General features: G+C 53.4%; 1 protein-coding gene across 2 annotated transcripts in view; it reads right to left on the bottom strand.

Moving 5' to 3' along the window:
- The window catches only part of PLXNA1 (plexin A1), a 105,421-nt gene that overhangs the window by 5,609 nt on the left and 74,703 nt on the right, over positions 1 to 25,109 (bottom strand). Inside the window, exons 16-31 of one of the 2 annotated variants that reach the window (XM_062636763.1) lie at positions 24,788 to 24,955; positions 23,822 to 23,915; positions 23,226 to 23,465; positions 22,934 to 23,077; positions 22,022 to 22,256; positions 20,411 to 20,553; positions 17,077 to 17,333; positions 14,015 to 14,081; positions 10,015 to 10,161; positions 9,348 to 9,507; positions 8,703 to 8,806; positions 7,898 to 8,075; positions 7,163 to 7,353; positions 6,541 to 6,710; positions 4,721 to 4,933; positions 2,310 to 2,460 (exon numbers count right to left, since the gene is read on the bottom strand). In XM_062636763.1, coding sequence (XP_062492747.1) covers positions 2,310 to 2,460; positions 4,721 to 4,933; positions 6,541 to 6,710; positions 7,163 to 7,353; positions 7,898 to 8,075; positions 8,703 to 8,806; positions 9,348 to 9,507; positions 10,015 to 10,161; positions 14,015 to 14,081; positions 17,077 to 17,333; positions 20,411 to 20,553; positions 22,022 to 22,256; positions 22,934 to 23,077; positions 23,226 to 23,465; positions 23,822 to 23,915; positions 24,788 to 24,955 — 2,662 coding nt within the window. The remainder of the gene's footprint in view (positions 1 to 2,309; positions 2,461 to 4,720; positions 4,934 to 6,540; positions 6,711 to 7,162; positions 7,354 to 7,897; positions 8,076 to 8,702; positions 8,807 to 9,347; positions 9,508 to 10,014; positions 10,162 to 14,014; positions 14,082 to 17,076; positions 17,334 to 20,410; positions 20,554 to 22,021; positions 22,257 to 22,933; positions 23,078 to 23,225; positions 23,466 to 23,821; positions 23,916 to 24,787; positions 24,956 to 25,109) is intronic. The other variant, XM_062636772.1, reaches the window with a different exon arrangement.

Genomic DNA, 25,109 nt, shown 5'->3' with positions numbered 1-25,109 from the left:
TCTCTCCCCAAAGGAAAGGGGAAAGGTGCATCCTGACACCGGCATCAGCTTCCGACAAGGGGAGAATTCATCAATGAGAACCAGGCACCTGGCAGCAAGGACCCTGCAGTGCAGTTCATAGATGTGGCTGCCCCATCCCTGGCAGTGTTCAAGGCCAGGTTGGACACAGGGGCTTGTAGCAAGCTGCTCTAGTGGAAGGGGTCCCTGCCCTGGGCAGGGGCTGGAACTGATGAGCTTTAAGGTCCCTTCCAACCCAAACCATTCCATGATTCTAGCATTCTGCCACAAACCTCCTACCAGGATCACTCCCCACCATCCATCCCTGCAGCCTGTCAGCTGTCATGCTACACATGGAATAAAATAACTATAATAACACACAGAAATCAAACCCCACATGCCTGAAAGGTGCCTGAGCTGCAATCAAATGAGACTGGTCTGAGATGTGGAAGAGAAGCCTATTCCCCTCCTGCCTCTCCTGATCAGACAGCTGTGTATCCCAGGATGCTGAGGTGCCAAAAGGGTCACAGCCTCCCCCTGCACCGATTTGCTCCTCTTATCTCAGCCTTACCGGAACAGCACCAAAAGGAACCTGTGCTGAGCATAGAGACAGACCCAGGTCTGTCACCTGCTGCAAGGAGCCAGGACCAGTGATTACCACGATGCAAGAACCCAAACGAAAATTAATTATGATTTTCATTCACAGCCAATGACAGCACATTATTGCTCTGAACAACAGGAAAAATTATTCTCTCCCATTTTGCATCAAAGAGGGTGCAATCGGGCTGCATATAATTGTGCTTAATGAATGAAAACAAACAAAGGGAACAGCTGCCATTTATTAATCCCATTACAAATAATAAGAGAAGTTCCTGAGAGCTGTGAACACACTTGTGATGCTCCGAGAGCAAGACACTCAACAGATGTCAGGCTGCCGTCAGTGGGCAAGAAGAGGACCTGTGCCCCTATACAGCATCTCATTAATGCCCTATGGTCCCATTCCCAGCTCTCACTCAGGGCTTGGAGAGTCTATGTAAAGCTTGAGGGACAATGGCTGAGGGATGGTGGCTGCCACGCTCCAGGTCTAGGATCCTCCAAAGTGCTCCTCTTCCACTCTCATAGTGGACATAGAGCTGTCATACAAACTGTAGAACCCCAAGACTCCTTTGCAGTCAACTCATCACACAGAGCTACGGGCGCTTCCAGGATGTGCCATCCCAAGCTGGCTGAGGAGTGGCACAGGTGTTCCATCAGCATGACCATGGAATCATGGAGTGGTTTGGGTTGGAAGGGACCTTAAAGCCCATCCAGCTCCAAGCCCCTGCCACGGGCAGGGACACCTTCAACTAGAACAGGGTGCTCTAAGCCGCTACCTGGCCCCATCCAACTTGGCCACTGGTCATCAGTACACAGCCACCAACCCCACGCTGATCACCACACAGCACCTTCCCAAGCACCAGGGTTTCCTCTCATCCCTGCATCCAAGACAGATTCTCCTTCTTCTCCTCACTCCTGCAGAGCACAGGATCCCACACGGATTTTGGCCATGATGGTCCCATCACGGACCTTAGACCCAAGGGCCAGATCTGCTATAACCAGCCTGTGGACTACCTAAATTCACACATCAAAGAGGCACTGGGAGATGCCTCTTGGGATCGCTACAGGGTACAATGGGGATCCCATTTCCTCTCCCAGCTCTGAGGAAGGAGATATTCTTGCACTCTATCACCTAAATAAGCTACTGTTCAAATGCAGTCGTCAATCCCATTTATTGGGACAATAAACCCACACTATCATGTTATATCTATAGATCCATATTTTACTGTAGTTACATATTTCATTGCTTTAATAAAAAGATGCTGGATGTGGATCTGAGCAGTGCTTTACGAAGTTAATTTGTATAAATTACAGCAGAGGGGGTTTTAACCATTCTTCCTGATGTTCACAAAGCACTGAGGAGGCCACCACATCCTCCAGCATCCATGGGGAGCAGAGCCAGATACTGCCTGTATTCCATGGCATTGGTACAGCTGCAGTGCCAGTGGACAGGGGAGAGAACACCATGAAATCTGAAGCCCCACGGAAGTCATGGGTAGAAAAATGGTGTTTTGTACAGTGCTCACTCAGAAAATACGGGAATGAAGCGCTGCCTACTCCAGTGCCTGGCTCCACACCTCCCAGACCTTTCCATCCCCACCAGACCAAGCACAGACACGGACTAAGCTGCTCTCCTGCATTCTGTGGGGTGTTTTTCCATAGGGAAAAGCATGGGACTGCAGGAACACAGGTAAAGGGACGTGGCTACATCTTACCTCATCCTTGTACTTGGTGATGTAGGAGTAGATCTCGTGCAGAGCGCTCATGCTATTGAACTGGCTGAGGTGTAACCGCGACTGCTCTGCCAGGTACGCGCTCATGTCCTGGTCGCTGATTGCTGGCATTTTAGCTATATCTGCATAATATCTGCAGGGGGGAAGCAGGAGAAGGGGTCAGAAATAGGGACACATGGAAGGATGGGTCCCCACCACGACACTCACCAAGAACAGCCACTGCAGAGGCAAGATGAAGAGCCTCCAAGCAGTCACTTGCTATAACACCACTGCTCATCAAGAGGTCTCCAAGAAGTCCATGGATGGGTCAGCATCATTAGGAACATGCTCCTGATGGAGCAGCACCCAGCCCAGCTCACCATGCTGGGAAGCAGGAGCTGCTGCTCTGAGGGATTTCCCATTCTCTCCCAAAACCACATGTCTTTCCTCTTTCCTATCTCATTGGCATGTTTTGCCATCAAACTGCACCCACCAGCATCATCCACGCCTGCAGCAACAGGCAAGGCCTTGCTTCTCCTAAGGCTGCTTTGATTTCAATTCAACACTTGGTGCATGAACACCAGACAAATTCACTCCAGCCCCCTTAAAAAAGAAACTTTCCCCACAGCAAATGAGCCCTGGCTATTCCCACCACCTGGAATTGCAGAGTGCCAAGTCTCCTCCAGGTTTGCGTTACTCCTCATGGCTCCTCACTCAGTGAAGTTTCTGGTGCAGTGATTAGCATCATTAGCATCATCAGCTGAACGCTGAGATGGAACAGAGCTGAAGCACTTGGGTAGGAGCAGATGGCAGTGAGACCACTTGAGGAGATGAATGCAGGGATCCACTCCATCCCACAGCGCTGAACTCACACAGTGCTAAAGTACTGGGGTAGTTCTACAGGGAGGCTCATTCACACCCAGAAAGTGATGCGAGAGGTTTCCTGGATGCTGCCAAGAACGCAGTGGTCTGAGGTGAGGACCTGACTAAAGTAGGCATCAGGAGAACACCTACACCGGTACTGAGCTCACCCCCAGTGACACCTCCTAAAGCTGTCAGCACTTCTGCCTGCGCTGAGGAATGTTAGGGACAATTTGCCCAACTCTTCCCCACTCCAGCCAGCAATGAAAACCCATAGAGTCCCTCCTGGCCACCCTTTAACGCTGTGAAGGCCACTGGGGAAGGGACTCAAGGGAGAGAAAGGTCCAGGAGAGATCTGCTGAAGAAAGCTTTTGTGGCTGCCACAGGATGCCCAGGTAATGTGCAGCAGTTTCATGTTCTGGGTTTTATCATGACACAAAGGACAGCAGGAAACCAGCATTTCTGAGAGCTGGGCTGGATCAGCCTGGACAAGAGAAGGCTCTTTAAGGGGGAACCTCAGAGCAGCTCCAGTGCCTAAAGGGGCTGCAGGAAACCTGGAGAGGGGCTTTGGACAAGGGCCTGCAGGGACAGGCCAAGGGGAATGGCTTTAACCTGCCAGAGGGGAGACTGAGATGAGCTCTTAGGCAGAAGCTCTTCCCTGTGAGGGTGCCCAGAGAAGCTGTGGCTGCCCCATCCCTGGCAGTGCTCAAGGCCAGGTTGGACACAGGGGCTTGGAGCAAGCTGCTCTAGTGGAAGGTGTCCCTGCCCATGGCAGGGGTTGGAGCTGGGTGAGCTTCAAGGTCCCTTCCAATCCAAACCAGTCTGGGATTCTATGGTTTTAACAGCAGCTCTATTTGAAGGGCATCTCCTAGGTTTCTCTCCCAAAAGGATAATATGCCCAAGTGCATCAATTTGCAATCAGTAGCATTCAAACCCTAAACCTTTAACACTGCATTAATTCAGTGGGGCATGAAAAGATCTCTCATCTGCTAACAGTGAAGGTGGAGGGTGATGGAAGGAGTCAGGGGACCTTCTCCTCTCCCTGCTCCCCAGCACAGTGACAGCAGCCCAAGCACTGCCTCAGAGCATGTATTCTCATGAGGATGCCAGGCAAGATGCTCTGATGGATGAGAGATGGGAAATGGTAATTTCAGCAGAACCTGTATATATTGTCATGGTGCAAAAAAGGCTTCTCCAGTCCAAGAGTGACTTCTCACTGCTCTTTGAAAGCAGCCAAGGGAGATGTTAGCAATTCCCCAGTTACAGACCAAGCTTTTACACCAGCAAACATCAGACAGCCTAAGGAAGCTGCTTTTAGCACCCCCTGAGCAAGTCAAATATCTCTTACAAGCAGTCATTGCAAGCTCATTTTAGGAGACAATCACAAGAAAACATCATCTCCCAAAGAAGATCGATTTCTGCAAGCATCACTGTAGTCCCTCTTCAGATACTTGCCAAGAGGAGCCCTCCCAAAGACCCAAGTCCCCTAACCCACATACATCCTCTGTTAAGTCCTCCAGGTGAAGCAAGGAGCTATTGCCCAATCTACTCACCTTTCTACCCAGCTCTTGTAGTTGGGGATGTCCTTGGCATACAGTAGTTTGTTGGAGGGAGAGTCTTTTCCTAGCTTGTGCTCAGAAGTTGAGCAGGAGTCCATGAATGTCTGAGCCACCACGGATAGGCAGGCATCAGTAATACTGTTCTTGTGAATGTCGAACACAAACTGGGGGTTCTTAATCACATTCACCCAAAAACGTAGAGGTAGACTGAGGAAGGAAGGAAGGAAACAGGGGTCAGCATCTGAACCAAGCTCTGCAGGGGCACACATCACAATACATACCTCCGGATATAGAGAAGGTGCTCTCCATGACCCAGAATTGGGCACGCTGCTTTTCCCAGCATCCCAGGGATGCAAACATCCCGGCCATTCCCCTCTGCCCAGCCCCACACGGCCACAGCTCTCCATTCCTCAGCACTGCCAACATCTCCAAAGGTAAACCAGGACAGTGCAGCTTCTCCAGGGATCCACTCGTCCTGAAGAGCCCCGGCTGAGCCCATGGGTCAGACCAGTCATGGTCCCCTCCTCTCGCATCCATACTCCCTTTGCAGGCACCGTGTGGCATCTCACACATCTCCCGTGTTGGAGGAGGGAGTTAACTGGACTCCTCAAGGGACTCATTAGCACATTTAACACCAGAAGAGAATTGAGACAGCCTCAGACACTGGAAATAAAGCTCTCGGCTGTGGAGGTCTCCTGGCCAGCCACTGACTGGATGTTTGCTGCATACTGACACGCATGCCACCCTCTGTGGCTCCAGTTCCCAATCCCGCTGCCCCTCTCCTCTCCCAGGAGAACCTCAGGGCCTCCCCCCATCAGGAAGCCTCTCGGCTCTGTCATTCCTCGGCACCAACACCCAGCGATGCTTTTTATCTTAGACAAAACACACTTCATTCCTCAGGACTTTCCTAATGAGGGTACCCGGTGCATGTACATATTTCATTTGTGAACGGAATGGCCTCAAGAAATGAGCTCCACACATCGAATTAGCACCCAGAGATAAGCACAGGCATTAGTATGCAGGAGCCTGCATGCCCAGCCCCTGTGGAGTGGGGCTTTTTTATCCTCCTTTGCCTTTCACTCCTTCTTTTAATATAGAAAGCCGAGTTATAAATCAGTTCCAAGCACTTCTGCGCTCTCACATCTCCCTTTAAAAATGTTTCTTTTCCTGCCCTGCTAATTGCCAACAGTTACTGAACTACACAAAAGCAATTTGGCTGCCATTTAACAAATGCCAGACACGGGAATGTACATACCCACCACCAGAAACAGCGGGACCAGAGAGATGGAATCAGTGAGGCAGCAGCAAAGAGTAATGCCAAGAGAGGGGCTTGGGGAGCAGGAGCTCCAGCCCTGGTCCCTGCGTGGCACTGGTGGAGGTCTCATCACCCACTCCACTCTGCTTCCCCATGGACGATGCTGAGACAGCTTTACACTGACTTTGTTAGGGCTGAGCAATGGGAGGGAGTGTGGAGACACCTCTAGGACAGGCGAGATGGGAACTGGGGCTGGCATCTCAGATGGAGAAAGCCTTTGCCTAAGGTGAGATGGGAAGGGAGCTGCTGGCTCCAGCCATCAGGGGGAGAGTGTGGCTGGGATTTGGGGATGGAAGGGTGAGGGAGCGTTGCATTCCTGGGATTTTTGCTGCTGCAGGAAGGCATGCGAGGGATTTACCCACCCCCGAAATACAGAGATATGGGCCTCTCGTGTCCTGGATCCATTCCAGAGACATATTTCTGCTGCCTGCAAGGCAGGGTTGGAAGCATTGTAGCTGTGATATCATTACCCCCCCGTCCCAGTGCCCCTCTCCATTACCAGTTACTCTTCCAGGTGTGCCTGACATCGTAATCATTGATCTGATGCTTATCAGCTTGCTCATCCAGGAAATCAAACATGTACTTGATGGCGAGGGGCAGCGCACTGCCACGATGTGCTGTGCTGAAGATGGTCTCAAACAGGTCATCCACGAACTTCTGCAGGGTGCCCTGAGGAGGGGAAAGAGAGAAACACCACTCAGCAACACCCAGCACCAGCAGGGAGGTGAGACTTCAGTAGAGCTTGGCCTTGAAGGCAAATTCACTTCTCTTCCTACCACCTGGAAGAGAAGCACAGTGCAGTCTGTGTAACCCTACAGTGGTTTATACTGGGAAAGACACTGCAGTGATACCTCCTTCACTGCATGATCTGACATGCTAAAAGCATACAAATGGCATGAATTACCCAGAGAAGCTGCAGCTGCCTCATCCCTGGCAGTCCTCATAGCCAGGTTGGAGCAACCTCCTCTAGTGGAAGGTGTCCCCCTGCCCATGGGAAGGGTTGGAACTGGATGAGCTTTAAGGTCCCTTCCAACCCAAACCATTCCATGCTCCTATAAAGGAACTTATGGAGAACCCAAGTCCCTGCCTTTCCCCACTCAGCAGCTGTCTCTGGGCCGTACCTTGGTGGCCAACAGGCGGGTCAGGTAGATCTCAGAGACCATCTTGCTGCCCCGGTCGCCCTCGCGCTGGTCCATGTGGTCGTGGTTCTTCACCAGGTGCCAGAGCTTGGTGCCACTCTCCAGGTCGGGGGTGATCATGGGGGTCCGGGAGCGCAGGCTGTCGGGGCTGCTGGCCGTGCGCAGCATGCTCTCTGCAACACCGAGCACAGGGGATGCTCACAGCCTGCCCGCCTCCACCCTGACACCATCCCCATCATCCCCCTTCCCACCGCACGTCATGGCTGTGAAACGGGAGCTTTGGGATCAGCCATGGATTGGGAACTCTGGTGGGACCATCCTCAGTCTACCGGGCTACATGCAAGGCTACAGGGGCCAGGACCGTGGTGGAAGGGATTCTGCATGCTCCCAACACACAGGTCCCAGATGCCTCCTGTGTCAGCCTGAGCTGACCACACTATCCCCTTCCAAACCACGGCTGAAGCACACTCGCCAGCACATTCACCGCAGTCCTCAACTCTGCTCATTTAGGCGTAAAGCGTCCCTAATTTGAATTAGCCTTCAGGGGGATTAAAGGGAGGGGACCCCGTAGCAGCAGCCACAACACCCCCATTTCACCCCCGAGCCTGACACAAAGAGATGCGCTGAGGGCATCTGCTCCCTTCCAACACCAGAAATGGTGCAGGAGAGCTGGGGATTGGAGGACCCTGTTCACGAGAGCCACAGTTAATGAATCACCTGCCCTGTGCCTTGGTCTGCCAGCCCAGCCCGGCGCTGCCTCCCCTGCCAGCACAGCGGAGGGTGCCCCTGCACGCTCACCGTATCTGCTGAGGGACTTGGTGAAGGTGGAGGAGTTGGAGATGTTGTACGCTGAGTTCTGCTTGGGCACCAGGGCCACCGAGGAGCCGTCCGTCACCTGCGGGCAGAGATGGGATGAGCAGGGGAGAGGCAGCAGGGAGAAACCAGCCTGGGGATGAAGCTCCACTGCATCCCACCCAGGGACATCCATCTCCAGCAAAGGAGACCTACATATCCACGTCTAACAGCTCATGGGAAGGGGTCAGACCAGAACACACCAGACTCCTTGGTGTGAAAATGGCCAAGTAAGATCAGAGCAGGAATCAGCCTCTGAAAGTCCTAGAGATACTCTATTTAATGTCTTTCCTTGAATGGAAGGACGTCCTTGAATGTCTTTCCTTGAATGGAAGGACGTCCTTGAATGTCTTTCCTTGAATGGAAGGACATCCTTGAATGTCTTTCCTTGAATGGAAGGACGTCCTTGAATGTCTTTCCTTGAATGGAAGGACATCCTTGAATGTCCTTCCTTAAATAGAAGGACATAAACACAGGTTTATGTTCAAGTTATGGAACTTTCCTGTTCCACCAGGAAAGTGGCTGAAGATCTCCTGGCCATGAGCACGGACGAGCAGCACAGTTTGGAGACCCAAGCCCAGGCCCTGACCAAGCTGAGGAAGGAGAAGAGATGGCTCAGGCTCAAGGTAGCTGGTGTCTGCTCAGTTCTCTCCACCATGGACAGCCTTACCTGGTAGTGGGCCAGGGTGTTCAACCTCTTCCAGTCATTGTCGATCTTTGTGGTGACATCCTCATCCTGCAGGATGATCCGGGCCATCCTGCCCTGCCGCCACTCTGTCCCCGTCAGCAAGAAGGGCCCGTGGTTAGTGGGTGATAGGAGCCAAGCAAGGTCTGGGTATCAACAGAAGAGCCCTCCCACCACGTTCTGAACCCTAGGACTGATGGCTACCCACACGGTGCTGGGAAAAAGCTGTTTCCAAGTCCCCAAGGAAAGACAGCATCAATGTGACCCTGGCAACCATTTCTTTTGCTTCTCTCTTCACCATTCTCCTGCCCCTCCTTTAAGAACAGGGCTATAAACACTGTTCTCCCCGTTGGCCCTCAGCCACCTCAAGCCTGCAATCCGGAACACAGCCAGAGCCAAGAACGCTCCACTTCCCAACCTCTCTACTGGCAGGACCCACACTTTCATGCACAGGTCCCCATAAAATCAGTGCTACCAGCACAGCAGAAGTGGACTGGAGAAGCACAAATGCTCTGGTCCTGCCAGGTACCTGAAGCAGATGTGGATCAACCTGTTTTAAACAGGGGCTTTGACACTTCTGCTCCTTGTCGCATCCCTGCTCCCCCAAGGGCAGTGCTCGGCCCCTCTTACCCAGGTCCATGTCTCCGGCTTTGGGGCGCTGGGAATAGGGCACCCCCTTGTAGACAGCATCCAGCAGCTTCTCCTTCACCTGCGTGATGGTGTCGCAGTTCAGCACCTTGACGGGGATCTCTGGGGCGTTCTCGTTCTCGGGGTTCACACAGTTGAGGGTCTGCACAGCACAGGGGGGCAGAAAGACTCCAGTGAGAGGTTGTGATGCACTGGCTGCAAAGGCAGGTCCAAGGACATGGGGTACAGCTGTGCACAGCCCATGGCTTCTGCTACCTCTTGGGCTGCTGTGGGGTGGCCACCTGGCACATCCCTGCTCTGCCTTTCTCCCCACCACCCTCAAATCTCCAGCTAGAGTCATTGAATGGTTTGGGTTGGACAGGACCTTAAAGGCCAACCATGAGGTTTGCTGGCAGAGGTGAAGAGGGGGACTGAGTTCATGTTTGGCTTTCTCAGCTCCATGGCAAGGGCAAACCTTGCCATGCAAAGGACCCATTTCTGAGATGGGCCATCACACAGAGAAGGCAAGAGGCACCTCAGGGATGCTGCAGAGGAGAACAAGAGACACACCACTCTCTGCAAAGCTCTCTGGGTGCCTCCAAGACCTTGTTAAATGGCTGGCCCTTGTAGTCCTGGCATCAGTACCAGTGAGGCTCCTGCTTGCACTAACCAGCATTTTGTAGTCAATCTGCTGCCGGATCAGCTTGTCTTCACTGAGGGAGTAGCGAGCCTCTCCTGTGATGGCATCAATGGGTCCCTTCTCCATCTGCTGCTTGATGGCGCAGTAGAGCATGAAGAGAGGTTCCCCAGCACATTCCTGCAGGACAGGGGATGGAGAAGAGGAAGAGGAAGAGGTGAGAAGGCGCCAGACACCAGCTCTGCCTTTCAGGAACCACCACTGTGTCAGGAGCCTGCAGCGGCCCTGCAGCATCAATTCCAGGCTAGTGAAGAGCAGGTTGGGTCTGGGGACTGTGTGTATGGGTTATAGCCTGTATCTTTTGAGCTGGTCCAGCCAAGAGAAGCACCAGAGGACTGGAAAGGGCACGGTGCAGTGGGACAGCCTGGGGGCTCTTCCCAGGTACCATGATGCAGCTCTGGAATCTGCCAGGAGAGAAGGTCAAAGGAGGTTTCTCCATAGGATGCTGGGCACAGCCAACCAGAGCCACTGGGAAGGAAAAGCAAACGAACAACTCATTGACAACCCTACTCCAGATTCCAGCTGATGGAGGCGACCAGGCAATGCTAAACCTGCAGCAAAACCATTTACCACCTACGTGTCCCCCCAACCAAACCGCTATAGTCAGAGCCTGCCAGAGCCACCTCAGCATCTATCTCATAGGTAGGAGGAAGGGAAAGGGAAACTGGAGCAGATTCTTCCAAAGAGATGCTGGAACTGCAGCAATCAAGGAACAGCAAAGGCCCCGCTGAGATTGGAGGCACCAAGCAGCCGCGAGTTGGCGGCAAGTGGACACCCTTTCATCACCCAGGGCCCAAACCTCTCCGCTGAGCTGCATCCCAATGAGCCCCTCCAGATACAGGCATCAGCCCTAAGGGACTAAACCAGGTACAATGGGAGCAGAGAGGCCAGGAACAAGTCCCCAGCAGATGTAACCCCCCGGCCCTCATCCCTCCCTCCCGGCCGCCTCCCAGATAGTGTCCTTTGGTGCGGAGTGCGGCTGCTCTCCCTGTCACCATATGCTGGTAGCATCTCGTTAGCATCTGCGGTAATTAAAGAGACAGCTGCTAACGAGCAGGAACAGGCATACATCATCCCCAGCCTCCCGACAACACGCCTGCCTTTGGAATTAGGTTTCATTTGCAAACTTGGCTTCATTAAGTCAGCTTGGAAACGCGAGACACCCAAGGTGGGTGTTGTGCTGAGCATCACTGGTGAGGCAGGAGAGTGGGGCTGGCCAATGAGTGATGCTCCCACAGCACCCTGAGCCCACCCTCCAGCCACAGGGGAAAGGCTCAAGTTGCTTCTTTCAGTTGCTTGTAAAAATTCCTTGTAAAACTTCCAAGTGTGTGGAAGTGGGATCGATGGATGGATGGAGGAGAGCTGGGAGCAGGGCTCCTGCTCACATCTGGCACGGCTGCTCCTGTCTCAGCCCATAGATTTCCTCTCTCCAACCAGGCATAGTCACTGTCTCAACATCTGCAGCTCTGCAGGATCCCCACTAGGAGAGGTGGGATCGGCCATGGTTCTACTTCAGGCATCACAGCATCGCCTCCTCCACTCCTCACACACCAGTGGAGCTGATGGGGAATAAATCTCTTCTTGGATGCATGGACAGAGCTGGCCCTATGGTCTCCCATGAGGGATGGAGGCATCAGAGGTCCTGGTGACAGACATATCACTTCACTTATACCATGTGGGCTTCTGGTGGTTCCTGTGTGCCCCATGATCCTGGTCTCCTTCTGACCTGTTGGTCAACTGAAGCAATCCAAAACCTCAGTCCCAACCTCTCTGTCCCCAGCAGCTCTTGAGGACCAAGACACTGACATGGGTCACAGCTCAATGAGCCACTACGGATGAGGATGGTTTAGGGTTCATCCTTGACAGAGACCAATACAATGAACAGGAGCTGCAGAAACCAGCACTGGGCAGTAACCCCAAGATGCGCTCCGTTGCGGGAGATACAGGAGGGGACCACCGAGATGGGTCTGGCAGCCCCACAGGTTGATGGAAGGTAACCAGCCCCCAAACACAGCCATGCCCATGATGCCAGCCCTGATGCATGCGTTGGGAGCAGGCTGAGGCAAGCCAGCCATGCTCAAACTGTCTTATTGACTAGATCTAGCTCATCAGGCACCTAATATCCTGCATTTGTCAGCACTTGCCTCCATTTATCCCTCTCCCTTTCCCCGGGGTGTCTCATTAAGAGTCTGATAAATGCTACTCCAGGGTCCCTGTGGAAGAACCAGCCCTCACTGGCTCCCCACACTGCTGGCCCTGGGCGGGGGGGGCTATCCTGTCCCTGTCCCCATCCCTCATGCCCTGTTCCAGGGAGGTTTGCTGGGAGCTGATCCAGCTCCTGGACGTCCTCCTGCCTCATTCACATGGACCAAACCAAGGTCTGGTGCAACTTCCCTGCTGGCAAACTGTCTGCTGTGACACCTCTGTGGTTGGACACCACAGCCAAGGACTATAAAAAGCCATTGTACTGGTCCCATCTCCACGTCTCTCTCCTGCTACTCCTTATCCTCAGTCCTGCCCTGCACTGGTGACGTCCCCAGAAGTCTCTTTTAAGGAGGACAGGACAAATGCAGGACAGAGGTGGCACATGAGCAGCTTCTGAACAAGGTGAACATGCCCCATCACTTCACCACTTGCCCACACGCCCAACCTAGGACAGGCCAAGGGCATCAAGTCCCACACACAAACACAAACACAACATCCCCAGACACCACTGTGGGCATTTGGATGCTGTGCAGCAGCCAAAGCCCAACCTTGTCCACTTCAAGGAGCCTTAAGGGGGTTTATAGGCTACTCCTGCCTATCCAACTGACCCATCTGCCAGCATCCTACCTTACCCCACATGCAAAGCCCCAGCACAACAGGGCAGCAGGAGGTCTGACATCTCCCCGTGACCAGCACAGCTCTTCTTCTCCCCAGCCCTGGAAAGCATCTCTGCTGCACGCTCCAGCTAGATTTGTACAGATAGAGGCTATCCCTCGACAGAGGCAAAAAGCCAAGTGCATGTAAGTGATATTATAAATCACCTCTCGCTGATGATCACTCGAGTTGTGCACAGGCTCTGCTCGCTCTCATCTCTTGGCTGGAAATGGTTCAAACTCTCTTTATCTTAATGAGGGATGAAATCCCACCAAACCTGCTGCGTGGCACCCAGCTTCGCTGCACGGAGCATCCCAAGGAATGGCTCTGTTCACTGGCAAAGCAGCAGCAGGACAGCAGGCACCATTCACCCACTGGGTCCAGAGGGTGGAAGCACTGGTGCTGGTGGAATAAACGTTCCCGATATGGGATGGATGAATCAGGGGTAAAAACAGCCCTGGGGCTTCAGCATTCTCTGCTGCCATTGCGATGAAGGTGGGAAAAAGGTGGATTCAAGCTCTGCATCCCCGTGGATGCACAGTGAAGAGAGCTGTGTCCTGGCTGCCAACACGCCCCATGGGGTGTCCATCCCCACCAGGGCACCTTTTAGAAGGGAAACAGTGATAGAAACACTTGAGGGAAACAATCCCCCTACCGCAGAGCCTCAGGGTCAAAGAGATGAAGGAAAAGCAGCAGCTGTGCATGAAGAGTGAAGTACATCCAACTGCAGCTCAAACAGGCAGAAACATCCTCCCATCACAGTCACATCTACAGAAGGACAAGCTCCAAGGGCTTTTTCCTCCTGAGTTACACAAACAGAGGCAAGGAGGGAGGAATGGGAACTGCTCCAAAGGGGTTCAAGGCTCAGCTGAGTTGCTTCAGATTTATCCTATCTCCACTATGCATTAAGCAATTCCAGTCTGGATTTCATTTCTCAATCTCAGCTATTTCTCCAGAAGGAGGCCCATTACCACGGATCACATCTCAGAATCCCAGGATGGGAATGGAGACCTGGGAAGTGACAGCTACTCTGGGAGGGAGCAGCAGAGCATCACCCCAGGCCTTGGTACCCCCTCCCTGCCCACATGGGGCTGCCATCCCTTCCCAAACTCACCTTCAGAAACTTGTACAGCAGGAACGTGAACCAATTGGTCAGCATCTTCTCTGCCACCGACTCCGTCCTGCAGGGAAGGCAGAGAGCAAAGCCATCAGCAGGGGATATTAAAGGGCTCTGATCCCACCTGCTGACACCTCAGCCTCGGACTACAGCTGAATTCCTTTTGTCTATAGAAGGGGTCATCTGGAAAGGGAGGAGCCTCGAAGCAAAGGGGCACAAGCAAACAGTAAAGCTCTAGTGGAAAGGGTGCCCATCGTCAAGGCTGAGGGATGGCAGCCCTCCAGGAGAGAGAAGCAAATTGGTCTCCAGTGTATTTGGAGAACCAGAGAGCCAAGTACAACCTTGTCCCATGGGATTTAACCATTTCTTGACTCCATGGTGGAAATCCGGGTCTCTGTGTGTCCCCTCAGAGTGGGGTGGTGATGTAGCAGCTTGCAGTGTACAATGCTGCAACCACCAGCTCCAAAAGGAGTTCAAAAATGGATCCGTGCCTCTCTGCTCTCAGAGATGCAGCTGATGGTCACAGATTGCCCCTAGTTTCCTAAAGCATGGTTCAAATGCAGATGCCACCTTGCTCCATAAGCATGGAAGATTCAGGGGAGTTGGCTGTGTCTGTCTGGGACCACCACCATGCAGATGTGCACAAGAAGGAGAGCAGGATCCCATGGGATGAGTGTGAGATACGATGGGTCCAGACAGCATGGGGGGTGTGCTGGTACTGCAGCCAGGATGGGCTGCATCAGCAGGAGAGAGGGACACAGGGCTCAGGTTCCTACAAGGACATTTTATGGTGTCTATCTGCACCACAGCCTGCTCTCTCAGGGCCATAAGACTGATACTCCCCTTAACATGTCCATTATTTAAATGCCTTCCACTCCCTCTGAAGTAAACCCCCAGCCAGCCCTCACCCTCTGGGTTAGGCTTCCTCAGCTTATCCACCCATTAACCATCACATCAGCCGCTTGCAGACGCAGATGCTCCTGAAGCACCAGCAATACCAACAACCTCAAGGACCTTCCTGCTGCACCAGGGGAAGGGATACAAACAGGAGACTCAAGGAACCAAACCCATAAGGAACCAGAACCTCAGAGCCACCAGAAGGAGTCCCACTGCCCAAGGGCAATGCCATGCAGCAGATGGGCAAGGAGCAGCTCCCAATGGCCAGATGGCTGGGATAGGAAATCCATTTTGCCAGTTTATTCAAGCTGACTCAGGGTCGTATGGTCCCTTCCATGGCTTTCTCTTGTGCTAATGGGGGCTTAGACCTTTTTGCCCTCCCTGGAATAGCAGAGCCCTCCTTAAACCATTAGGGGATGGTAATACCTGAGCCTCCAGGGAAGCCTTTCTGCCCTGCTGGGAAAGATTAATGCATCAAGGGGAAGGAAAAAGGGAGAAGGGACACAGGAAGAAAGCCATGGAGGGGTAGACTGAAGCTATTCAGCAGATATCCCCCAGCCCCAGCCCAGGACCTTTGTGACAAGGCTGTAACACTCATGTGAAGTGTCATCATCCAGGCTCCGGTGGGTGTTTGCCTTTATCCGCAAGAGAGCCAGATGCCACAGCAACAGGGGATTATCCAGTAACGAAATAAACAAGTAAGAGCTCTCCTTACTCAGATCAATGTTAATCCAGTGCCCTGGGCAGTGAGCACACCCTCAGACCCAGCAGCAGGGCTAATCAAAAGGATGGAGAAGCCCTCCAGGCCATTAAACATCACCTGGGGACACACAAGCAAGATGATGGGGACCTCGTCCCTGTCCTAAACCTCCTGCAGCTCCACCAGGATGGGCCCTTGACTTCTGTCCCTGTGCTTGTCCCATGGCTCAGCCACTGCAGCTCCTGCCCTCCTCAACCTGACTTTTATTTAGATGTTATTGATTTAGTTCAGGAGCTGGAAATGCAGTTTAAGTATTCCAGTGAAACCTGGTGTCATGGAGGGACGATAAGAAGGGAAGAGCCTAAGGATGCGCTTGGGAAGCAGGGATGGGGTAGAGGGTCGAGACCTCCAAGATCCCCCCGCTCACCCAGGCAGCCACAGGTCTGCTCTGCACCCCATCTCTGGCACTTGAGAAACTAAGGTCACCCTTTTAAATGTGATAAATGAAGCAGACAGAGGCAAAGCTATGCTCTTAAAGAGACCAGCCAAGGGAAGGTGGCTGGAGCTGGGACCAACTCACATCTGTGTCTTCTCTCCAGGGCCAGGCACACAAAAATCCAACAGGCTTTGTCTGATCTGACCATGCCACCCATGAACATTGGCTGATGGCTGAAAGATGCTCTTGAGGCTTCCTGGTAACAAACCAGCCCCATGGCTCTCCCCTGTCCCCACAGCACCTTCGCTACAGGCTGGTGGCACCGGGCTGGTGAAGGCGGAGATAGGGAGGCACAGCAGTGCAAAGGGAGAAGATGGCACAAGCAGGGCCCCAGGCTGGGCTGGTGCAGCTTATTAATTGTTTTTGTTCAGCTCTTGGTGTATCTCTCAATATTCATCAGCCCGTGATGAAGGAGAGCTCAGAGCTATCATTAAATATTGATGGGCCAGGCTTGGCAGGCTGCCTCCTGCTCGCACTCCTCCCGGCCCCAGAGAGACTCCTGGATTGGGAAGAGCTGCTTGGCTTTCCCAGGAAAAACCCTGTGTGCCCAGCAAGGTGGGCAAGCCCCAAGGAGGCACCCATGCAAACCAAGAGCTGCCCCACATGCTGAGAGGTGTGTGTGACCACTGGTCCCATGGAGACGGGAAGGCATCACCGCGGCTATACACACCGGCATGCATCCTCACTGCACCGACCTAGCTGTCAAGCATATTGCTCCCTTCCTTCCCAGACAACACAAACCTACATGGGCCAAACTAGAGCAAGAACATCCCATGGTTGACTCCTGAATGTTGGGTCCAAGTGGTCCCACATCCCTTATACTTGCACACAGACAGGCAAGGAAATGCTTGACAACAGACCACCAGCCAACACCAAAGCCATCACTGATGGCATCCCCAATGACACCAGCTCAGAAGAGCCTGGGCACTGTCCCACAACTCCTACCCCCCCAGAATGGTCCCTCACCTCCTCAGTAGCAGCTTGGGGTGGTTCTTACTCTCCAGGTTCTTCTCAATGAGGTCGGAGAGGAGCTGTTTCAGCACACCCGTGGCGTACTCCATCTCGCCCTGCAGTGCCGTCATGATGAGCGAGGCCACGTTGCCGCGGTCCCGCATGGAGAAGCTGCGCTGAGCCTCCAGCGTGCGGATGAAGGTCAGCAAGAAGTGCTTCTTGTTCAGGAGCTGCCCAAAGAGCGTCAGGGACTTCTCCACGTTTGCCTGGACCTGCAGGGATAGAGCAAAGCTGGGAGATGGGCACGAGCAGGGGGGCAGTAAGAAGGCGCTGGGCTGCACAAGACGCTGGATTCACACTCATCCCACAAGAGGAAAAGATGAAAATGGGTCAAAAAGCAGCTGGATTTGCTCTTTTCATATTACCAAGCTTCCTATTTGGTGATCAACCCCGGTTCCTCCAAAAGTATTATCTAGTTTGTAGTACCCCAGCATCAGGTTAATACAGGGCATCACTGTATATAATGTACATACATTCACACACATCTATACAAAGGCTCTGCCACACATGTGCAGGCACATACACAAACTTCCATCCCATAATCACACACTCTTTCTCTCCCAAACACACACATGCACAAATAGTAATTCTCAATTTCAGCTAACAAGCAGCTCAATCCCCACCCAAGGCACTGCAACACGTGCTCTGGGTATTGCACAGAGAGCAAACATCTCAACCCTGAGCTCCACCACCAGCAAACCCGCCTCATTTTGAGGGGCTGGATTTCAGACAGGGAAGGAAATCACAGAAACTCCACTCCAGACACAGCCTGAATCATTCCCTGTCCTCTCAAGACATTTAAAGGTGTATTTCTGGCCATACTTCAGGACCCAGCAGGGATGGGGTTGGGATGTTCTCATCCCCACGCTGCCATCGTCAGCACAGCTCTGGTCAGCCCTGACCACATTCCTTATCAGAAATGAACACTTATACAACACAGTGTTTTCCCATTGGAAAAGATGGTTTCCTCTGAAGAAGAGCCTCGCTGTGGCAAAAAACATCAATGGAATAAGTGAAAAATTTCATTCCACATCAGTATCTGAAGACAAAACAACATTTTTCACTTCAAAACACCAATTCAAAATGAAGAACAGGGTTTTGACACATCAAATCACTTCACTTCAATCAAAACTTTGGATCGACACTTTTCCCTTCAGCAGAATTCCTCATGGGTTTAACTTCCCCTCCAAAATATTCCTTCCCATTGGACAATCCCACTGTTTTCCCACCCTGACCTTGCCAATTCTGCAATAGGAATCCCCAGGTGCCACCATCATCCCCATCACCCAAACGCCTGTCCCAGAGCATCCCCAAAGGATGCTCTGCCTCCATCCTCAGGGTTCTCTCACAGCAAGCACATGGGTCTATTTCCCTTAATGCAGCTCAAGAATAAGGCCCTGCTAGGAACAGAAATGCTTTAAATTAGGTTTTCCCAGAGCCTCTCCCTCCAGACCATGCAGAGACCTCAATGCAATAATGCTGGTAACTCAGATGCCTGAGGTTCAGCAGCATTGCCCAGCAAGCTCCCTACAGGGATATAGAGGTGCCAGGCAATTCCTCAGCATGGGAACACCCAAGAGCCAGCTGGAGCACAGTGGCTGCACTGGAGACCTACCAGCCCCACCAGAATAACTGATGCAGAGAGATGGTGCACCCCTATCCCTGTGGGCTGCTGGTGCTTTGACAGCCAAGCCCACACAAAGGTGACCACAGAGCAAGAGGACTTCTCCCTTCAACAGAGCAGGAGGATCTCAGTAGGATGGGGAACGGGTCCTGTCCAACAGCGACCATCCCATTGGAGCACAGAAGGACATGAAACCCCATCATAAGCAGCACAGCAATGCCTGAGGCTGTCGCCTCCCTGGTTTCCCTGTGTTTAACTGGCTGATCATTAGCAGAAATAAATGAACAACACTGAATTAAATATTTCATCAGGCTTAAACTCCTACCAAGCACCAAAACCTCCCCCTCAAACCCTAAAGAGAAAGGAGCTGGTCCCGCCAGCCTGATGCTCGCTGCAGATTAGCGTGTGCGTGCGCAAGCGCCGCTTCCTTCCCGTCACTTGCAATAGCTAATGTTACACTCGGAGCAAAGAGACAAATAAAAGCAAACCTGATTAAATTATATGAAGCTTACACAACTGTAGTTGCTTTATTTAATCTCTTTTGGGGATTTGGTGGGGTTTTTTGTCCTCCTTTGCAACTTTAACCCCTTGTTTCCCACACCAGGCTGAGCTGGCGTGCTCGTTCAAATGGGATGTTTTGAATTAGGAACTGGAAGCGGACAAACTCCCATCCAGCCTGTCACAGCCAATGCAAAATTCCCCCTCCGATACCCTTTGTGATACCCTTTCCACCCCTCCCTCTGTAGGGAAAATCCTAAAGAGCAAGAGCAGAGGTGAGAGGAGAAACAGGCGTTTGCACAGGCAGGAAGGGCTGCACCCCAGGGAGAGCTACGCTCACGCTCAGAGCATCCGGAAACCCGAGCTGCAAGGGGAAATCCATGGAAACAAGGGGAAATCCATGGAAACCGGGTCCCCACTGCCCTCCGGAGCTGGGATTAGGGACCAGGGAAAGAGCGCAGGCGGAGGGCCAGGGCCCCGCGCTGCAGCCACGCTGGCGTACACCAGCAGCACGTGCACTTGCAGTTGGTAAGAGCTTGTTGTGTTGTAATTAGTGACCGTGCATCTTGCACCAGGGCCAATTACTTCTCCTAAATACATTGTGAAGCCCCCGTCGACATTAATTACTGTGCCGGGTCAGCAGCGAGGGGAAGCTGAGGTCACCCCCCCCTCCTTTCCCTCATCAAGAGCGGCCTCAGCAGCCCAGCAAACGAGAAGCCAATTGGTGTGCAATTGCATGCACTAAATGAAACAGAGGTGGGGAGGCCGGGAGAGGAGAGGGAGCGGGTTTGGGAAGCAGGGGAAGGATGCCAAGGATGGGTTCTGCATGGGGAAACGGAGCCAAGCAAGCAGGCCATGTCAGGCAAGCCTGTTAGAAACGAGCAGCCGGTCAGGCATCAAACAAACCCAATTGAATAAAGCAAGTGCTGTAGAAAATGACAGCAGCAATGATATTAATATAAATATTGATATTAATGTCAGAGTGCAGCAAGCAGTCAGCAGCCGCTCCGCGTTCATGTTGGCTGCCACGTGGCGAGATGCTCTTTGCTGCACCAGGCCAGCATCCAACCAAGGCATCTCTCCAGCCCTATGCTTGGGGCAAGGGGGCTTGTGCAGGGGCAGAGCCCCAGTGTGAGACGCTACAGAGACAGACAGACAGACCCACACCTCCATCTCCTTCAGCACGGGGTGGTCTTCTATCCCTGGGAAGAGAACGCGCATGGCGTAGGTGCGGTAATCCAGGAAGGGGATGCCGGCGCCATCCAGGTCGTTGGTCAGCTCGTTGATGTCAGTCTGCAGCTCCGCAAAGGCTGGGGTGGGAAAGGCAGAATTAAACCAACACATCCTGGAGTCCCAGCACCCAGCCTCAGCACCCAGCCTGCACCCCACGGCTGGGCCCCCAGGCATGAATGGGCTCCGCACCCCTCCTCCCCGCAGGCTCTGATCACTGTCCCCATCTCACAGATGGAGGAATGGAGCTGCAGAGGGAGGGGATGACTTCACCAGAATAAAGCAAGTGGCAGCACTGGGAACAGGACCACCAGGTCCCAGGGGGCTCAAATCCCTGCTGCTCAGCTCTCCCAAGCTGAAGGGGAAGCAGGGAATGGCAAGGCATGAACAAAGCTGGAGCTTTTGGGGGAAAACATTAGCCTAAACCACAAGAATGTCCTCATTTCTTTTTGACCTAAATACTGCTCCAGAGAAGAGCTTGAACACACCCACCCCAGCACCTCCGGATCCAAGCAGAGGCAGCAGCGAATCCCAGGGGAATGAGACATGGGATGGGGGGGGGGGTCCTGAACCTTTAATTGCACCTACAGGGAAAAGCTGCCAGGAGAAGAGTCCTGGAGATGCAGCAGGGAAAGGGACTGGGGGGCGAGGGGAGAGCAAACCCTTAGAAAAACCCAATTCAAGGCACTTTAAAGGGAGCTGGGAGGCAGGCAGAGGACTGCAGGCTCATCAGCCTGATGAGAGAAAACAAACCGTCAGCTTGAAAGGCGTGCTATCTTATCTGTAACTGGTGGGACTAGAAAGGAGAAAAGGCAGGGAAGAGATTGTGCCTTTTAATTAAAAGCAGATCCTTTTATCTGTCAGCTGTGGAAGACAAGACACCATCCCCTCCACCAGCTCCCTTCCCTCTCCCTGTCACCAGTGCCATCCGCAGGCACACGTAAGGATGGGGATTTGGGGAAGCAAAGGGGGTTTCTTCCTTTCTTTCGTCGCTTTATTAGCTCAGGTTTGGTGCCCACTGCACCAGCAGCACCAGGGTTGGTTGTGGTTGTAGCTGGCAGGGTCAGGGCCTCCGGAGCCAGCTCAGGGGGATAATGGGCAATTAGGTTTTATCAGCAGGATCATACAAGGAATTCTGTCCAATTTCACAGCATCTGTCTATCACATAATGAGAGATGGACTGCCCGCTCCCAAGCAGCCTCCACTATTCTCCTTGCTCTCTTTCCACCTATTTCGAGAAATAAAGGGGAATTTTGTAACGGGAAAAATCCCCAAATCCCACACAGAACGAGTCTGCTTCCTTTGACAAAGCAGCTTTGCCCATTCCCTGAAGGTATTTAAGTGACATGTAGATGTGCCACTTAGGGACATGGTTTAGTGGCAGACTTGGCAGTGCTGGGATAATGGTTGGGCCCTTAAAGGTCTTTTCCAACCTAAATGATTCTATGATTCCAATTCCTCTTTTAGGGAAAGGGTGGGACCACGCTGAGCTTTGGGACAGTAGGAAACCCTCCAAGACCCCAAGTTAACAGCACAGGGATCCCTCACCCTCTTTGCATTCCAGGGCCACCCGGGACTCCAGGTTGTCCATCTGCAGCTGGAGGCGCTTCAGGGTCCGGTCGGCATCCCGGGATTTGCGCTTGTATGCGATGAGGACGATGATGATGATGAGGAGGAGCAGGCCACCTCCTCCACCGATCCCAATGATGGCGGGCAGGGTGAGCAGGCTGTCGGAGTAGATCTGCAGTGTTCCCGGGGAGAACTCGAACCCTCCAGCCTTGATCTGCACCATGGTGGGGGTAAAAAACAGACCTGGAGTCACAAGGACAGCCCTTCCTGCAATGCCCAGAGCTGGAGGATGACTCCCAGCCTAGGGGAGGAAGGATGCAGGGATAGCAGGAGCTGGTCCGGAGCAGTGCAGGATGCTTTAATGGGATGCAGAACACACGCTGCCAGCGTGCCTGCAGAACAGGCAGTTTGATGTCTCATTCAGACAGCATTACATTAACAGATGGGATGTGAAGTGAGTTCCCCCATAGCTGGGAGGGTGGGGGGGGGACTGTGCTGGGTCCCTTTCAACCTGGCAGGGTCCTGGAGAGCGAGCACTGCTGTGCTACAACCCCACTAACAAAGGAGCCTTCCTTGAGGTATGAGCCAGCACTGAGGGAAAGGGGTGGGAGTCCCCCCCCCCGCCTTGGCACAGGCTGTGCCTTGGCACCCAGCAGGGAAGGGAGGCTGCTGGCAGGGCCACCTAGGGCACAGGAACACCTGGTTGTGTGTGCTGGGGAGGGAACAAAGCATTTGGTCCTAACAAGTTAAGGAGAGCGATGCCCGGGGGGCAGGAAGGATGCTCCTGCATGCACACCGGCTATCCAGTCCTCATCCAAGGATGAGCACAGAGCAGGGCTGGGATCAAGCCCGACCCTCTGTGGTTCAGAGGGTACCAGTGTCAGCACTCACCGTGACTTTGTGCTGGCCGGTGAGGTTGGGGGACTCGCAGAGGAGCTGGGTCTCGGACACCGTCAGCGTGCAGGGGGTGTCTCCGATCAGCACCGTGTAGTTGAGGCGGGAGTTACCGGCTGCCGGTGGGAGCAGGTTCCTGCCCTTTGAGGGAGCAAGGAACGAGATTGTCAGTTCTCGTGCAATAGGGAACACTTAAACCAACCCAACGTAAAGCAAACCAGTGCAGGACTTCGTGCAGAGACAAAAAGCCACCTCCACTGAGGGACACATCCTTATCCCTCTGCCTTACCTTGAGGATGAGGGGAGAGCTGGGCTTCAGCTCCAGCATTCCAGTGGGGCTGAGCGGCTCAAAGACAGGGTCCGGGTAGTAGACGAAGTTGGTGGTGTTGATGATGAGCAGGGCCTGGACGTTATCCATGACGAAGCCAATCTCATCTGGGCGGTCGCCCACCTCCGGAGGGCTCCGCACAGGGTTGTCGATGGACGGAGCATAGCACACCATGGTCGTGTCGTTGTAGACGGTGCAGTTCTGCAGGAGGCACAACTGAGGTCAGACCCAGCTCCCAGCAGGATCAGACCCCATAAGGATCTCCTGCAAGCAGCAGCTCTGGACATGAGGTTTAGACTTGGGATCTCCTGTCCTGTGCTGTTACATCAACAGGTACCACATCCCACCATGGGGCAGAGACTCCTGCCTGCAATGGATGTGCAAGGGGTGGATGTGCTCTCTCTGTCACTGTCCCGCAGACATCCCATAAACATCCCACCAGTTTTCCACACTCAGATCTCAATGCTCTCGTGGCCAGGGACTCTGCAGCGAGAAGGCTCAGGGAATCCCTCCTCCTTCTTATGCTCTGCCCCCAGCCCCAGCCCGGCATCACTTACGTTCTCCCTTTCAGAGCTGCAGTACTTGGCCCGGATCCTGGGCTCTTTGATGGTGGCCAAGTTGGTGCCAGTCACGGTCAGCAGCGTCCCGCCACTAGAGACATGGAGACAATGGGTTAGGACAGGCAGCTCAGCGCTGGGTCCTCACTTCTGGGAGGGAATCACCCATCCTCATCAGCCAGACACCCATCCGCCCCAGCCTGGGTGAGCCACAATGCCTTGGGGACCTCTTATCCTATCCAGATGCCACCACATCCAGCAGGATCTGCATGCACCACTGCCAAACCATCTCAGCTGACCCAGGGACCACCTAGAGACATGTAACCTGCTAACTAACACCAGCATCCCACCCTGTGTCTGGGTTTGGGGTCTGAAGGCAGCTCCCAAGCTAAAGGAGACCAGGTGTCTGCAATGGGAAAGCATCCCAAGGAGGAGGAGATTCTCTCTGTCACCCCCTTCACCATGCAGGCAGCGGGTGGCAGGACAGGCTGAGCCCTGAGGGGCTTTCTCCATGCCTTGGTGTTGGTGTTAAGAGCCCCCACTGTCCCTGAGAGCTCGGCCATGTCCCTGGGGAGCTCGCTCCTCATCAACAGCCTGGAGAAGGTTTCCCCTTGGCACTGGCTCTTAATGGATTCCTTGGGCTCCTCTCCAGCCAATTCAAACCTTTTAGGAAAATATGTAAACATTGCAAAAACTCCCTGATGGGAAATAGGTTCATTTTATTTGCCGTCGCCAAATGTCAGGCTGAAATTAAGCAGATCCAAAGCGCTCTCTGCTCTTGTCCCCTGCCAGGCTGAGCACTACAGGCCAGGAGTCAGAAGGGCCCCGGTGCCAAGCCATTGCTCACACTCCTCTCACCCCGTCTCTGGAGCACGGCCCAGTGGCTATAGCAGCAGCACTGAGATGCATCCATCAGGAGGTGGGGGGATCCACGTGGAAAACAGCCCCCCATAAGCAGTGATTTACCTGTTGATGCTCCACTCGGGATCGATCTTCTGGATGGTGGGGTCCTCGGTGTAGTTGTACTTCACCTCAGGGTTGCTCAGCTCTGCCCGGTTGATGTTGATGAGGATGGGAGAACCGCCGGGGCTGTGCCCAGGGGGTGTCCTGCACCGGATCTCACGGGCGCTTCTCCTGGGGTAGGAACACACAACCCATCAGTGCGGAGGCAAGAAGAGGGTGAGAGGGGCCAATGCTGCCCCAGCCCCTTGCCCCTTCTCAAACTACCGGGGGAGGGAGGAAAGGGAGAAAAGAAGGGGAAAAAGACAGACAAAAATAACCCACCAAG

Source organism: Pezoporus occidentalis, unplaced genomic scaffold (assembly GCF_034315485.1).
Source record: "Pezoporus occidentalis ecotype Australia unplaced genomic scaffold, CSIRO_AGI_Poc_V1 ctg114, whole genome shotgun sequence".
Taxonomy (NCBI): domain Eukaryota; kingdom Metazoa; phylum Chordata; class Aves; order Psittaciformes; family Psittacidae; genus Pezoporus; species Pezoporus occidentalis.
This window is presented reverse-complemented; position numbering and strand designations above follow the sequence as displayed.